The 15,626-nt window shown below is 43.3% G+C and overlaps 1 protein-coding gene across 1 annotated transcript in view; it reads right to left on the bottom strand.

The window, feature by feature from the left end:
- CRBN (cereblon) overlaps positions 1 to 15,351 on the bottom strand; it is a gene marked incomplete at its 5' end in the record, with an annotated part of 17,719 nt that extends 2,368 nt beyond the window's left edge. The window contains 9 exons of the mRNA XM_010145525.1: positions 1,060 to 1,124; positions 4,147 to 4,262; positions 5,886 to 5,970; positions 6,382 to 6,444; positions 8,849 to 9,011; positions 11,817 to 11,966; positions 12,884 to 13,086; positions 13,243 to 13,355; positions 15,219 to 15,351. Of these exons, the coding sequence (XP_010143827.1) occupies positions 1,060 to 1,124; positions 4,147 to 4,262; positions 5,886 to 5,970; positions 6,382 to 6,444; positions 8,849 to 9,011; positions 11,817 to 11,966; positions 12,884 to 13,086; positions 13,243 to 13,355; positions 15,219 to 15,351 (1,091 nt within the window). The remainder of the gene's footprint in view (positions 1 to 1,059; positions 1,125 to 4,146; positions 4,263 to 5,885; positions 5,971 to 6,381; positions 6,445 to 8,848; positions 9,012 to 11,816; positions 11,967 to 12,883; positions 13,087 to 13,242; positions 13,356 to 15,218) is intronic.
- Between the last annotated feature and the right edge of the window lie 275 nt (positions 15,352 to 15,626).

Raw genomic sequence — 15,626 nt, 5'->3', positions numbered from 1 at the left:
GAGCTGACAGGAGGCTACAGAAACTCGCTCTTTTAAAGCAGTTACTGATCCTTCCCTCAAAAACCTACAGTATATAAAAAAGTACGATAGACTAATAACTTATTTTACTTGCTGCTTTTGAATAGCAACTTCCAACAAAACCAAGTAACTTCTACATCACTACTTTTAAATCTAACTCTGTAAAGTAACACAACTGCTCATTCCTTGCAGGAACTTCTGTTCAAGCACACCTCAGCGCCACGGCAGGAATGGTGGGTTCTGGAATCCGTTATCTGATGAGGAGACACAAAATGCCTTTTAATTTCCACATCAGCTTCGTATCACACTCATAAATGAAAACTGTGGGGAGTCTTGCTTTGTTAAACCAAGACATCTTTCACCCTTCCCACTACCACAGGCGATGGACAGATATTAGCTATTCAAGGTTAAAATAGTGACAAGATTGCCAGAAGCAGCAATTATTTGGAAAATGTACAATCTTACCATTGCTGAGCCGGGAAGATACTGTACAGGTCAAACATATCATGGGAACATCCTGCCTCGTGCAGTTATGAGGGTTAAACCCAATAAAATCAGGGTATCACAATGCTTAACAGCACCAATAGCCCATTTCCTGCCACAACCGCATCCTGGGAGCCTCCCTAGACCACCCAGTAATCCGCTGTGGAAGCCCGGGGACAAGAAGAAGTTGAGATGAAGTGCTGAGAAATAAAATTCGGGATCTTATGAACCTCATTTAGAAACAGTAGGACAAAAAGTCCTGTGTAACTGATTTATATTTCAAAACTCAGGGCAGAGTCAGTGGCAAGGTGCCGGCATAACACGGCCTTTAACACTAACTTCTGGTACGAGACGCACGGTGATGTTCGGATTTACTAACTTTTTATTAAAGAAAGCTCAAGGAATCTGTTTTGTTTTATGAAGCAAATTCCCTAGAAATATTTACTTAATGTTATTAGAGCTGAGGCAAACACAGTAGTTGTAAGACACAGCTGAGCTTCATCTGCTTTGCTGTGCCAGCGCTTCCATCAAGAACCTCCCGAAGAGCGATCAACTCACCTGAATATTTCATTCTTGGTAGTTATTTCTGTGTCTTGGCATTGCTTACAGCACAGAGAGGTACACTGGAAACAAAGAACACAAGAGGGGGGTTTCATTCGCTACCAGATGCGTGTCAGCACAGCGGCAAATCATAAACAAACACCTCTCCCCTCCCCTCAGAACAGGGTTTGGGCTGATTCCTGTGTTTATCTATCTCGGCAACATTTTCTCTTTCTATCAAAAATAATTTTTTTCCATGTGTTTCTCTTTCTATCAAAAATAATTTTTTTCCATGCATTTTACTTACTTATTTATGCTAAACATTAACTGTTACCTAAAAGACAAAACCATGTTTATATACTTCCTCTCCCCCCAAAATAAAAACCCACAGACAGAAGGGGATCTGCCTACACGAAGGTAATAAACGAGTCGACCTTCTAAGGTCTCCAAAAGCTAATTTAGAAAACCCCTTTGCTCTTCTAGAACCCAACACCAAAAAGGCAGATGAGCACAAATGCAATCATTAAGTCCTTCTAAACTTTGAGAGTGCTCCAGATTAATGGTTTTAATTTCCTTAATAAACGAGTCGACCTTCTAAGGTCTCCAAAAGCTAATTTAGAAAACCCCTTTGCTCTTCTAGAACCCAACACCAAAAAGGCAGATGAGCACAAATGCAATCATTAAGTCCTTCTAAACTTTGAGAGTGCTGCAGATCAATGGTTTTAATTTCCTCATGGAAAATACGCGAGATGTAGCGCTCTTTCTCTTCAAGATTATAACAGATTAATCTATCTTCTACAGTTTCTGGAAAGTAGAACGAAACAATTCATCACTGACAGTGCCCAGAAAATGAGCATTTAAATCCACTTAGTAGAACACCACCAGGAATTTCCAGGAGGTGCATCACTTCTGCCTCTTTTCAAGGGTAATGCATGTGAAATTACCCCCAAAATGATCCGCTGTCTCTTGGAACGAGGATCTTCCCTCGGACAAGTCCCTGTGTGAGCGTGCATCCTTTCAAAACCCGGAGTAAACCCCAGCTTGTGCCTCCGGGCCTCCCTGTGCCCTGAGAGCTCCTGCACTCCGCTGGTGGGACACTACGCGGGGTTAAGCCAGCCTTTCCCCTTTCCTTTCCCCCAAACGGATGCTGCACTTCAGCATCCTCCAGCTCTCTCTTGCAGGCGACACCACTTGGGCCCCACACTCGGAACACACTGTCTGCTGATCTCAGAGACTGAGGGAGGAAAATTGCTCTACTACACAGATACTCGTTACTATTATTACACAACAGTTCACTTCTTAAAGCTCACTTGGCCTTTCTCTCTGCCCAGGGACCTTTAACACCTACTATCGCTTGCTCTTAAATCACCCTTACTCACAGATCGTAATCTAATGTTCGTACATCCCCCTCAGAATCCAATTTAGACAGCCACTTAATTCCACCCCTCATTCCAGACCTGGCTAATTACTACAGTTAGCGCTCTCACGTGGAATGTGCAGCACTGTCAGACTCTACCATCGGTTATATTACTGTACACGTTGTTCTGAACACTGAAATTGTTGAGTTCACCCTTCACAAGTAAACCAAAAGATACGCCGCGGTGCCAGAGCAGAACCCTGGCTTCAAAAGAGGGATTAGACAAAACAAATGTTGCTGAAGAATTGTGAACCCCCCACTTGCCGTTCTCACACTGCTACAGGACAGTTAAACAGCGTCACAGAATAAAAGAACGCACTGATGAAGAAATACCTTTTGGGTGCAGGCTAAAAATCAACCTCACCTCATTATTTCGTGAGGGTAACTTAAGTGCTCTTGTCTCTTTGGGGTTTATAGAAAATACACAAGCTGGTGCTCAACACAGACAGCTCTTAGTAGTACCCGAATATTGGGGTATTTTCAAAGGTTCTGACTCAGGAAAGACAAAGTTTGATCTGATTACTGAGCCTCATGCGAAAACCTGACCATTTTAGTCTCAGAATTTTTAAGAGCTGTTTTCTGTCTCCTTTTCCCTGAATATTCCCTTTTTGATTTTCAGTGTCTGAACTTTGGGAAGAGAATCAATATTAAAATGATTCTCTTTTCCCCAGAAACAGGCAGAATTCCCTCTGCTCTATATCCAGTAGACAAACGTGACAGTGACAGGGGTTATGACATACTTGTGTTTGGGGCAGTGCTTCCGTACCCCCAGCACACTCACAGCCTGCAAGGCGAGGCCGATCAGGATATATATAGCTATTTTTTTGTGATATTAATGTATTCATGCAATATTAATTTGTCTTTCCAGTCAAGAGCTGAATAGTAATCATTCCAGCTACCCCCATGAAACACATGAACAACTTGTATTTTCATATTAACAACTCAGCTCTTTTCAGCGTTTTCCCTTTAGAAAGAATCTGAACTACTGTTGGGAGACGTTGCTGCAAATGCTGTTCCTAAAGCACCTGGATTCACTGTGAGCTGGATTTAGTTGCACCACCAGGTTATAATACATAATATTACTTACAGTAGATATTAAGACTGTAGATATTATTATGGAGAAATATACTCTGTACAAACAAAACCTCCAGGTTCTCCATTTAGAGCACGTCAGGGCCATGGCAATGGAAAGAAGGGAGGAAACAGTTTGGAGATCTTAAGAAGGTGTTGCCGATGCATCTTCTGCAAAAATCCTTTCAGTCCAATGCTTAGATTTATACTCAGAGGCTCAATACTACAGAGGCTGACCTGTCACAAAATCCCCACGTTTTCACAGCACAATGCTACTTGACTGCGGTGTATACCGTCGGTACGGGGTTATGTTGTTCCTAAGGTGGTTATGAGCAACACTGGGCTTCTAGCACCATCTCTTGGCTAAAAAGTGCTGTGAGGTGTTGAAATATGATTTCTAACAGAAACAAATATTACTGTATGTTTCCTGTTTGTACTGAGAGAGAGCATTTTCTTTCTTGAGCAACTTTTAAAGGGAAGGAAGAACAGAAGAACACCCAGCTTCACTCTCAAAAAGTACTACTTGGAAATTTCGTATGTTTTTGTTACACACTGTAACAGCCACTCCTATTTTTTTTGTGAGAACAATTTGATGGCAAGTGAAGAAAAACACTCACTTTGTTCATGATATCTAACTCACAGCGGAGCCGCTGCACAGCACTCCCGATTTTAAGCAGCTGTATACGCAATGCATCATCGATCGGCAGGCACGCCGCCACTCTGTACGAGAAATCTGGAAAGACAAAAGGGTCTGTTAGAATCTGAGAGAAATAAACCCTCCTACTTCTGCTCCCTCAGAGTGCTAAACCATAGGTCTCTAACAGACTTTTAGAGGTCACCTCGGTACATCCTTCTGCCCTAAGGCTGGATCGTGTACACGTAAAACCTCTTTTAAGATATTTCTAACCCACACTTGAAGAACACCAGTGATGGGGGCGGAGCAATGCTGCCGTTCTACACCAGAGCAGACCCCTGGAGAGCACTGCCTGATCCAGACCTCCTCTTCGACAGTGAATTACTGAGTTTTCCAGCCACTGGTGCTTATCTTTAGCTTTTATCTTCCTCTTTTTTTTTTTCCTTGCAAAGAGACAGTCATACTTTATGAGATGGAAAAATTACAGAAAAAAACCCCAAACATACAACTCCATCAGAAATTCCATGCAAGTCATATTACTCCTGTTGGCACTAACAAATTATTCCTCACTGTTCGAGTGTGAGAAGGCAAAAGACATACTCTGTATACCCTCTCTCTGGAGGTTTTGGAGGGCTTTTCCACATTTGAATGCAGATCAAAATCAGATCCAAAACTATTCAGTCAAGACAACAGACTTTGGGATATTTTTTTTAAAAAGATTTTCAATACAATGGTTAATTCTCAGGCATCAACTTCAATGAGGTCTTAAAAGGCACAGAAAAGGCAGTGAACTTCACTACAGCCATCCTTTAATTTAGCTACCAAAATCCTCACTAAGCTGGAAACCATCCCATTCCTCACAGCCTGTACAAGAATCCACAGGCTGAAAATTAAAGTCAGCAAAATATTGTGTGTGCGAACCATGAGAAAAGAAGTGCCAACAAAATACTGGACTTTTTTGTTTGTGTTTAGATTATTTCATATGTTTTCCATATGTGATTCTCTAGGCAGCACCTTGTCTGCTTTGCCCAGGAAGTTCCTTCACCCACTAGTTCAGGCAAATCTGCAGAGAGAGTTCCATGTACATCAAAACCACTGAGCCCAGACCTGCACTTGGTGCTTAACTGGCTTTAGCTGAGACTGTAGTTCAAATATTCCCTTTATCAGGCATTTGAGAGACTACACAGGAAAGAATGTTTTCCCTCTCCAAAAGGCTTCAAGTGGAAATTTCCATCTTATTAGACCCTAGAGACCTGCAGAGAGAAGAAACTTCTTCACTGGGGCACAACCCTCGTGCCTGCTCAGGCAGGAAACCTGATCCCAGCTGGTTTTGTGATGAGGTCTGGTCAGAGGTAGTAAGAAGTGAGAACAAAGACATGATACATAACAACGTGCAGACCTACAGGAAAATCATTTTTAAAATCTAGTATGGTATCTAGTATGGCGCTTCTTTTCTCAAGAAACAAATCATGTTCCTCCCACCATGGAGCACAATAAAGTTCTGTTTCTTTTACTGAACATGTTTTGGCACAGTTGGGGGATGTTCTTGTCTTTAAAAGCTCAATCATCCTTTTGTCAAAGCCAGCCATCCAGATTTATGGGAAACTGGAAGTGAGGAATGGACTGCCAATAAAGGGCAATTATCTAAGCCTTATTTTCTTAGGAACTTAAAAAACCCATCCAAACCCCAAATCTGAGTTCACAGGCTCAACATCATCATACCTATTGGGTTGGTTGGAAGAGATTCATCTTTAAGATTTTCATCCCATTCATGCAGCTGCCTCTTGACCCTTTCCATCAAGGTTTCCTTTTGTTAGAAGAAAAGCCTAGTTTAAATACATACGTATTTCTGTTTTCTTAGGGGAAAAAAAAAGGGAAGCAAAACGCAGAGTAAGCTCTTTTCCCTAAGCGGACATAGCTTTTAAGAGTTAGAATAATTACAGACTCATTTCGTATCCATGTATTTTAGTCTAAGCAGGAAGCACAGCAGGAACCTGACCTCTGCTATCCTCCCCAGACACTTGCTCTAGCACAAGGGAGTAACTGCTCAGAGGGGGAAGCCCTTCCTGCTCTTTCCACAGTACACTGAAAACTATACATGTCTTTAAAATGGAACTTTACAGTTCTAAAATTAATGCTTTTACATTATCCAATAATTAGATATTAGAGCACACAAAACTAATAGTAGATTATTAGGTAATACATAGGGTGAACTTACAGCATCGTACAGAGAGTAGAGCCAGGGAGGCCAAGATGTCAAACTTGCACAGTGGAACTTCCTCTAAAACCAAAACCACAAATATTTTTTCTTTAACTTTAGCAGGTTTCAGGGACAGTTCTTGTTCAAACAAGCAAAACAGGAGAGATACCTGAAGATACAAATTCTCACCATCAGGACCAGTACTTCCCTGTGAAGCCTCCACAGCACTTCTCAAATGCAGCGAGAGCTCAGACTTGTGTACCAGACAGACAGATTTTCACAGACACCTGCCTCAGCATTAGAAGTATTTCTAATGATTAGCTAGAAATCAGAACCGTCTTGGGAGGGGATTCCCACCCCCCTGCACAGCCTGAATGAAGCACAGTGTTTCTGGACTTCTTAACTCAGAGATGAACTTGTCCAAGAACTCTGAGAATGAGCAGCTTTTTGTTGTTAATGGCTTTATTTTTCCTTTGCTACAGAGTTCAAAACCATGGAAGAGCAAACCCAGATTCAAACATCAACTACATCTGACAACAAGTAGAGTTTCTATATTATTTCTGGAAGTGGTTCCAAAGACGTCAAAGAGACAGGAAACTTTGACGTCTCTTTCCTCTTACACGCCACTGACCAATAGCATGTTAACTCAATAATAAATAAAATAAAGCCCCCACAATTTTAGTTTTTTCCAAAGCATCCAGTTACCGCGTTTCACCACACCTTCTGCTACTGACCTCCGCGCTAACTCTTGTCCCATTTACCTTCCTGGGCATAGTGACCCATAGCTGGTCTTTGAAACACCTGCCCTGTGCGTGAGAACGAGCTCAGTTCACACTTGAAAAGCTTTTACTGGTGTAACTAGGCCAGTATGATACACCAGCACAGTGCTTATTATGGGAAACATAATTTATCCCAGCAAAATGATCCTTCTGACAGCACGTTTTATTTCCAACTCCTGGAGGAAAACGCTGTCTGCTGGTAAACGTGTGCGTTTGCTTGTGTCAAGGCATCTTTTAGCACCTTTTAAAGAGCACAGATGTCTCCAGCACAAATCACACCTTACTAGTCCCCTGAGCGATGCAGAGGTTTGTAGCTCAGGCCTGGTGTCAGATGCTTAGGACTCTGGAAAATTCTGCCCTACCACCTCGGTGTGAATTCCCTCCTGATCCCAAGTACTGCCCTGGCTGCGGGGATGCAAAAGTAGTGTAAATAGCGAAGACAGAATTAGTGCCAGCAAAGCAAAAACAGGAAGGTAGAACCTAATTCCCTAACAACATCTTGACAATGGTTATTTCTCCTCTTTCACACAAAAATTATCCTGGAACCCCTCTGCTGGGAGGACAGACTGAGAATTGGGGTTCAGCCTGGAGAAGAGAAGGCTCCGGGAAGACCTTAGTGTGGCCTGTCAGTGCTTCAAGGGGACCTATAACAAAGACAGGGACAGACTTTTCACCAGGGGCTGCTGGGACAGGACAAGGGGTGATGGTTAAACTGCAATTCAAACTAGAGAGAAGGAAGAAATGTTTTACCCTGAGGGTGGTGAGACCCTGGCCCAGGTTGCCCCGAGAGGTGGGAGCAGCCCCATCGCTGGCCCCATCCCAGGTCAGGTTGGCCCTTGGGGCTCTGAGCACCTGCTCTGGGTAGAGATGTCCCTGCTCCCTGCAGGGGCTGCACTGGGTGAGCTGTGAAGGTCCCTTCACACCCAGAACATTCTGTGATGCAATGATTCTACATGCAACTGGCCAGAATAAATGGATTATATAGAAACATTGTGACCTGACAAAGACAATGACTAAGCACAACCGTCAGCGAGAACTTTAGGTATGTGTTATGAAAAAATTTACAACATGCAAGCACAATGTAAAGCATGCTCAGAGCTATAAAGTACAGCCTAGTTGTTACATCTGGGTGGGAATATTTGAGTTAAAAAACCCCTTGAATGTCATTTTAATGCAGATCCACATTTTCTGTAAACAAGTTGCTGCAGGTACAGAAGTTAAACCTTTATCTGATGCAGGTTTTAAAGCCAAATTAGCAAAAGAAATTGTGACTCCAAACAACTAAGACATCACAGGTCTCCCTTCATCACTGAAATCTGGGGGTCACCTCTCTTTAGAAACCTCTTCTACCCAAATCACAGGACACCCAAAACACACAGGAGAACAGCTCGAAACACCTCCTGACTTCCAAAGCTGAACCTCTGAGAGATCTCTAAGAACTAATAATTGTGATATTGTATGAATTACTATTATTATAGTGATTACATATTAATCTAATGATACTGTAATTAAAACCAAGGAGAACTCATAATATAAAACTGCTGATGGCTGATAAACAATCACACAGTATGTGACAAGAGCAGGAGGCTGGCATTTAGCACCCCAGTTGTGCGTCCTCCTCTAAAGATGAATTTTATATTGATTTTCAAAATACCATCAAAAATTTAAAGACTAAATTTAAAGACAAATCACAACTAGCTTCTAACCTTTTGGTATTTCTGCCACCACTGACGTATAGCTCGGTCCTGCCACGCTGTAGGTTTTGAAGAAGGAAATACATGGCGTCGGCTGAGGGACTGCAGCTGCACAGCTGACATGGTGGAAGGCAGGACGCGCTCGGGAAGGATTTGTACTTTAGCCTGCTGGATTCTGAGAAGAGGAAATAAAAAAAAAAAAGAGACACACACATATACAAGAGTCTAAAAGAATGGATTTTCCTGGTTTGTGTAACAGACACATCTTACGGAGTACACCGACTGTGAGCAGCAACCCATTTCATCAGATTTTTAAAGCTGTGCTAATGCAAATCAAACTCCCTCAGGGAAGACTCAGCGTATCTGTGGCAAACCAAACACATGCTACTCTAGAACACAGATTATTTCATGCCCATGGCTAAATTATTAAAGCCACTGCGCCGACTGGACTTTGGTCTACCTGAATGGAAGACAGAAGCAATCTCTGTGTTTCTTTTGCCTTTAAAAACCAGAATTAGCTGCTTTCAAAAAGTTGTACCAAAGATCACTGCTTTCACGTTGACAGCAAGAGTTTCGTTGCTATTTTTACCTCCCCTCTCTGTTACCTTTTCTGTCGGACACAACAGGCTGCTTTTGGATTTTGGAGCACTGGGTATCTGTTGGGATTGCGGTGGGCAGAATTCAAGACAGGTTGGCAGTGGCCTCACAGCAGAATATTCTACCAGCTCAGCACCGTATTTTCAGATTTTTGTCTCCTCACGTTACTTTTGTATAAATTAATAGTCAGCTATCCCCTATCAAACCCTCGGAAAGGCAGCTGAGCTGAAATGCAGTTTGCTATCTTCAAACCACAAATGCTGATGTGCTCAGCTAGAGTTCAAAATCAGCAGAAATAGGATATAGACTCTGATCATCTTCTAATATCCCAGCATCAGCCAGGTCAGCCATTCCACAAAGTTCAGCAGCAGTTACGTGGCTACTGCGAACGTTGTCTAGCAGGAAGGATGTGACATTTTTACAGTATTATGCATCAGAAATCCTGAAATACTGAGATGTGTGTCATGGCAAATTTCCAACTTTACTTACAGGGACAACACTGAACTCCATTAACTTACTATAATCAACAAAACATGGTTTTTTGTAAGCGCTTACTAATCAGAAACACCAAGAACAATGGACATTCTCTTCTCGCTAAGAAGCTCAATATTTCCCCCTCTTTATCTAGAAGGATTTTAGACTGGTAATGCTTGTTTCTTTTGTGAGTGGCCTTGAATACACGACAAACAGAAGCGTGTTCTAAATGGAAATGCCTTATTTGTACAGATGGAACATGACAATCCTCTTTCACATTCCCTTCTTATGACCCTCTGATGCCCCCCAAAAAAGTGGCAGCAAACTGCCATGGTGCCAGGCATGTTCATAGGAAGAGACACCACATCAGCACAAGAGTCTGGAGAGTGAATCATAACCTGCAGAGAAGACCTTTTCCTCAGCACGGACTGAAGAGCGTTGTCAGAGGGCACTGACAATACCGGGAGGTTGAAGTTCACTCATCGCTCCCCAAACCCATAAAACATGGGTTTATTCTCATCCTTGCCAGGATGAGAATAATCAATCTCTCTTCCTTTATTTCATGCGTTTTAGAATTCATATTTGTGAATAAAACTTGGGTAAAAGTGATCTCTGCTGGTCAGCAGATATAAAATCATCATAACAAAATGCTTTAACAGCGCAACAAAAATCACTGTACACCTTGACTGCTTGTGGATACTGAAATCTCGGTAACAACCGTGCTGTTTCCGTGCTTGGCAATGTAGTGCCATCTTGTGTTCGACTGGGAGTACGTTATACCCAATTGCTGGACAGTGACAAACTCGTCACTGTTTCTGCTGCAGGCCATAAAAGCAGATGATAATCCTGAGCCTCTCTGAAGCAATGCCGCTACACTGAACAATAGCGGAATACAGACACTTAGCTCTAGATTTACAGGTTTGAAGTAAGGTGCTACAGATCGTGCAGAAGAGACTACCAAAACCTCTAATGACTGTGCCAAGAATCATCATGTGCTCACAGGATCAGTGTCTGGAGCCTGTATCTCTGGACAGGGATGGTGACAGAGGCTCAGGATGCAATGGATGGTGCAGAGTGTGATGTCAGCAACTTGAAAATGGCAGAAGTCTCTGCAGACACTTAACTAAATGTCAGGTTCTCAGTCACTTTATAAATGGACAAAGGTATTACAATAAAAAAAACTAGAGAAGTGACTTGTTTCTTCACCATTATCACCAGACTCAAGCCCTCCCCTTTCTTGGGAAGCTTCTTCTGAAAACCATCTCTCCTCTGGGCACAGTTACTGTCCTCTCTCTCTGTATCTGACTCACGCAGATGAACCCTTCAGCAGCTGAAGATCACTCCAAGTAAACAAGAGACAAGCATGTTGTTATTAGCTGTCACGCCAGGCCCCTGCCTGCAGCCTTCCAGAGCTGCACCTGCACAGGGAGTGATGAAGGGGAACACGTCCAAGGCAGACCATGTTCTAGAAAGGTCTCCTTTCAGAAAAGGGAAGTTACGTTTTTCGAAGGAATCTGGTTGCTACCAGGGAGGCTTCCCACGAGCCAACAGAAGGCACACACTGATATTGTATCCCCTCACTGCACACGTGGTTTGAAACAAGGATGTGAGAGATTTTGAAATGAAGCTTTAGAACCTATGAACGCTAGCAAATCAACAACTTCCCCTGACAATTTTCAGAAACAAAGTCAAAATTTTACAGCAAAGTTATTAACAACTAAAACATGAGTCAGAACAGGAAATGCCAGAATTCCTTAATAACCAGAGGAGCTACTGATTAAGCATTCAGTTAGCATCTACAGCACTTAGTCAGCTGTGTGTGACTGAAAGGGCAGGTGCACCTGCAGTAAAGTGTAAATGTGCTGGTGAAACAAGATTTGCAGCATGTTAAATAAGTGATTTCTCTTACCCATCTGACTGGGTTCTGATTTCAAGCACCTTGAACCTCTGTCTTCCTATTGCCTTCACTTTGACCGTCTCAATTCCGTACTCCTGCTCTTCTCGGTAGGCGTAGATTTCTGCTGTGGTTCCAAAGTGGGCTTCCCGTTCACGAGCATTACTAAAGGGAAGAGAACTCCAGAAGTTACCTACCCTCCGAACAGTACATTCCCATTTCGCCCATCGGCCTGCCGGTACTCACTGCACACCGTCAGTCTCATCAAAAAAGTACAGGTGGTAAAATACTTCCAACTAACGGCAATCACTATTCTCCCATGTTAGAAGTAACCTCCAATGTTTTGTTCGGTTGTGGGTTTTTGCCAGGTGACTTTGTTTTAGGGTCTAGGGCTGAGAACACAGGGATCACCAACATATCTGCATTTGAAGTTTGAAATGTAGATACTAAAAAGTATCAAAATTCTGTAGACTGCCTTTATAAAAACAACTGTTCTCTCTTCCTATATAATTAAACCACAGTAAATTGGGGAGGGGTGGAGGGGGGGAAGAAGGAACATTTCCACCTTCTTCTGGCACAGATTAGTCTTGATCTTTTCTGCTTTTCTACCACCTCCTGTGTCTCAACTCAAAACATCTCCAAACTCAAAATGTTTCACTCAACAGTGAAACACTTGACTCTGCTTGTTCATTTTTACACAAAACAAGCAAGCAGACCTTTACAACAATACACTTCTTAAAACAAGAGTCTGATTTGTACATTAGTGCTCCAGGTTTACTCCTCAAGCCCGACGGAGCATTCGAGCAGTTCCTGAAATCAGGCAGCTGCTCAAACAAGGAAAGCGCATCAACACTTTCAGGTTCTCTATAAAAACACGACGCAGTCAAGCAGCTCCCAGCACGACAGGAAAACCTCTTCATCCCATTTTGGAAGACAATTTTCGTCAAACAATTTCAAACGACAACTTATGTAACTTTCCACACAACTGATGCAACCATCTGCTTTTGGTTTAGTACCCAAAGAAACGGTGTGAAAAACAATACATGCCGCATACCACCAGTAAACCCCCTCGTGTATTTTACCTGTATGCAAGAACAGCAAAGGTTCTGTCTTTCTGAATTAAATTCCGCACCATGCTAACCTCTTGAGGGCTAAAGAGCTGCAGAGGTAACGTCTGTCCGGGAATCAGCATCACCATCACGTGGGGCAACACCGGGATCACCTGGCAGCTGTCGTCATCGTGCACCGTTCTTCCGTGAAACTCCTCCATATCGGATCCTAAGTACTGAAAACAAGGAAATGACAGTAGGGTAAGAGGCTGTGGTGATTTACACGGATAAAAGAAAACCAGCTCTTTGGCTTAATGGTATTACAACAGAATTCCTCAAAACCCATCAAAACCTCCTCGAGACATATTGAACAGTCAACACAAAGAACATACCACATGAGATGTTGGCAAACTGGTATCGAAATTAATGACGTTTGGCTTTTCAGCTTCTTTACTGTCTTGGTCTTCAACTTCCATTTCATTGTCATCTTCTTCCTCGCCCTCTGCTAACAAGCACATACAGAATATTGCATAGAAACCAATCAGCAAAAACCAAGGAAAAACTGGAGACTCACAGAAACACATTCGATATTCCCAGGCTACAGCCTTTCATGGAGAAGTAACTTTCCTCTTTGTCACCTCATGAAAAATAATTCTCTGGCCGTTACAGCAAAATCACCGTTCTACAGAAAGGGTTGGAAGCTGGCTATTTATTTCTGAAAGGCTAAAGAGTCATTTTTCTTGGAAGAAAACAATAAACGAAGCCTGTCAGGTCAGATTTTTACTACAGTAGTGCTTCCTCATCTCAATTCTCAATTTTGGAAAGATAAATAGCCCATTTATCTGTACACAATCTGCACAGGTATTTTGAAATAAATTAAAAAACATGGTGAGGAAACTAAAAGACAGACCTGTAGGCAACCCTTACAACAGGAAGATACTGCAGAGGGAAGGAGTCTTCCTTCAGACACGGGAGCCCCACTCCGCTCTTCACCCAGATCTTACTACTTCTGAGAGCAGGAGGACAAGGCAACAATGACAACTTTTTAAGATGGTTTTGGAGAACCTTTTCTCCCCCTCTTTGGCCTTCTGACATGCTTGTTAGATGTATTCTTCACAAAATGCTTAGTCAGTGACTTCTTGCTGCTTGGTCTCACTTTTTTTATTAATATTGCATAGTTTACAGAACTTTCTCTGCCGGAGGCACGGCACGATCCTCAGATCCACTCTATATCGGTTTTATCTCCATGAGAAATGATCCAGCATGACAAGAAAGGAGGTTACAGACTCTCTTTGGTGTTTTACCTAATTATGGAACTTCAAGCAATAGGACATCATTTTCCTAATTACTGCAAACCCCACTCCGTTTCTAGATGAAATCTCCCTTCCATTTTATTCAGTCCGGAACCCAAATGCCTTTGTTTCAGACCAGCACGTCGCCCAGCTCGACACAGGGCAAGAGCAGGAAGTTTTTGCTCAGTTCAGGGGAGCAGTGCAGGCTGCGGGAGCAAAGTGACTTCACCACAAATGATACTGGGGTTTGCATGAACTCCTCCTCTCCTTGCAGCCATCATGAGCAGTTTTAATAGTTTTTTAGACAGGGGCCGTTTCACTCGTTTTTTTACCCCCGGTGCCACAGGCATTTACAGCAGTTCACTCGAAACAACTGAGCCCTGCAAACTTTTGCTCGTTCTTGCCAAAACCGCGCACTAGCTGCTGCGTGGTGGCAGGGAGGAACGATGACTCATTCCACTGCAGCAGCACCAGGCGAACGCCAGAGAAACGCCACCGTCTTCACTCTCCTCCTCGATCACACTACAGGGACAGGAGGTGGAAGGCAAAAAAAACCGGCATCTTTCACACCCTTAACTGCACGTGTATTTTTGTTGATTTTTTGATTTCGAGATTAGTGAGACCTCCAGTATGCTGAAAGAAGGGAAAGGCAAACGCCAAAGGCACTCTGCACAACAAGGCTCACATTTCCTTAGGTTAGGTGTTCCAAAATGCTCATCCTGGCCACTAACACCCCCAAATCTGCTCTCAACAGATCTGCTCTCTCTCATTTTGTGAAGAAATGGGAACCTCACTTAAAGGAATGGGGTAGGGAATATTAAGGCTGCATTCAGGAGATATTTCCATGTTACTTTAAACATACAGGCATAAAATGCTCATAGAATTTCCTGCTGTAGGAAGTTTCATGGGGTCCTGGAGGACTTGCTGCTTTGTTCTCCTCTGCACGCTTATTCTGAAATAATGCTTTTTCCAGTTTAGCACAAGCTGCTTCCAAACCCCTACGATCCCCTGTCAGTTTGGAGGCTCTATATGCTAAACCAGAAAAACGCCGGTTATTACGCAAGAGGCATCCACACGTGGAGCTACGCTGGGGTCCGTGGACGGACGAGGCACAGGCTGCTCTGCCAGCTCCAGCAGGAACCCTGCAGAACTCCGGCGGATTCCTCTGCTGCCCTCCTGTCCGGTGCACTGCACCTCTTGCTTCCCTGCCTGTTAGAGACGTTTAAACCGAGTGCAGACTTTCTAAACCGAAAGCTGCTTTTCCTCGGACTTTCTCTGGTTTTACAGAGGTGTAAATTTATAGAACACAGCACCTGCGTTTGCCCGCTTTGTTGGAAACCTCACCCCCTCAGTTCCCCAGCGCCTCAACGCCCACTGACTGAGCATCTCTTCTTCCACCGCACAATTACGGGCTCGGGCAGTCGGGGCTGGAAACGACCGACGTGCCAACACACCAGAGTCAGCGGCCGCGGGCAGGCCGCAGC

This window comes from Buceros rhinoceros, unplaced genomic scaffold (assembly GCF_000710305.1).
Source record: "Buceros rhinoceros silvestris isolate BGI_N320 unplaced genomic scaffold, ASM71030v1 scaffold31321, whole genome shotgun sequence".
NCBI lineage: Eukaryota > Metazoa > Chordata > Aves > Bucerotiformes > Bucerotidae > Buceros > Buceros rhinoceros.
The sequence above is the reverse complement of the archived record's forward strand: the minus strand, read 5'-3'. Positions and strand labels throughout refer to the sequence as shown.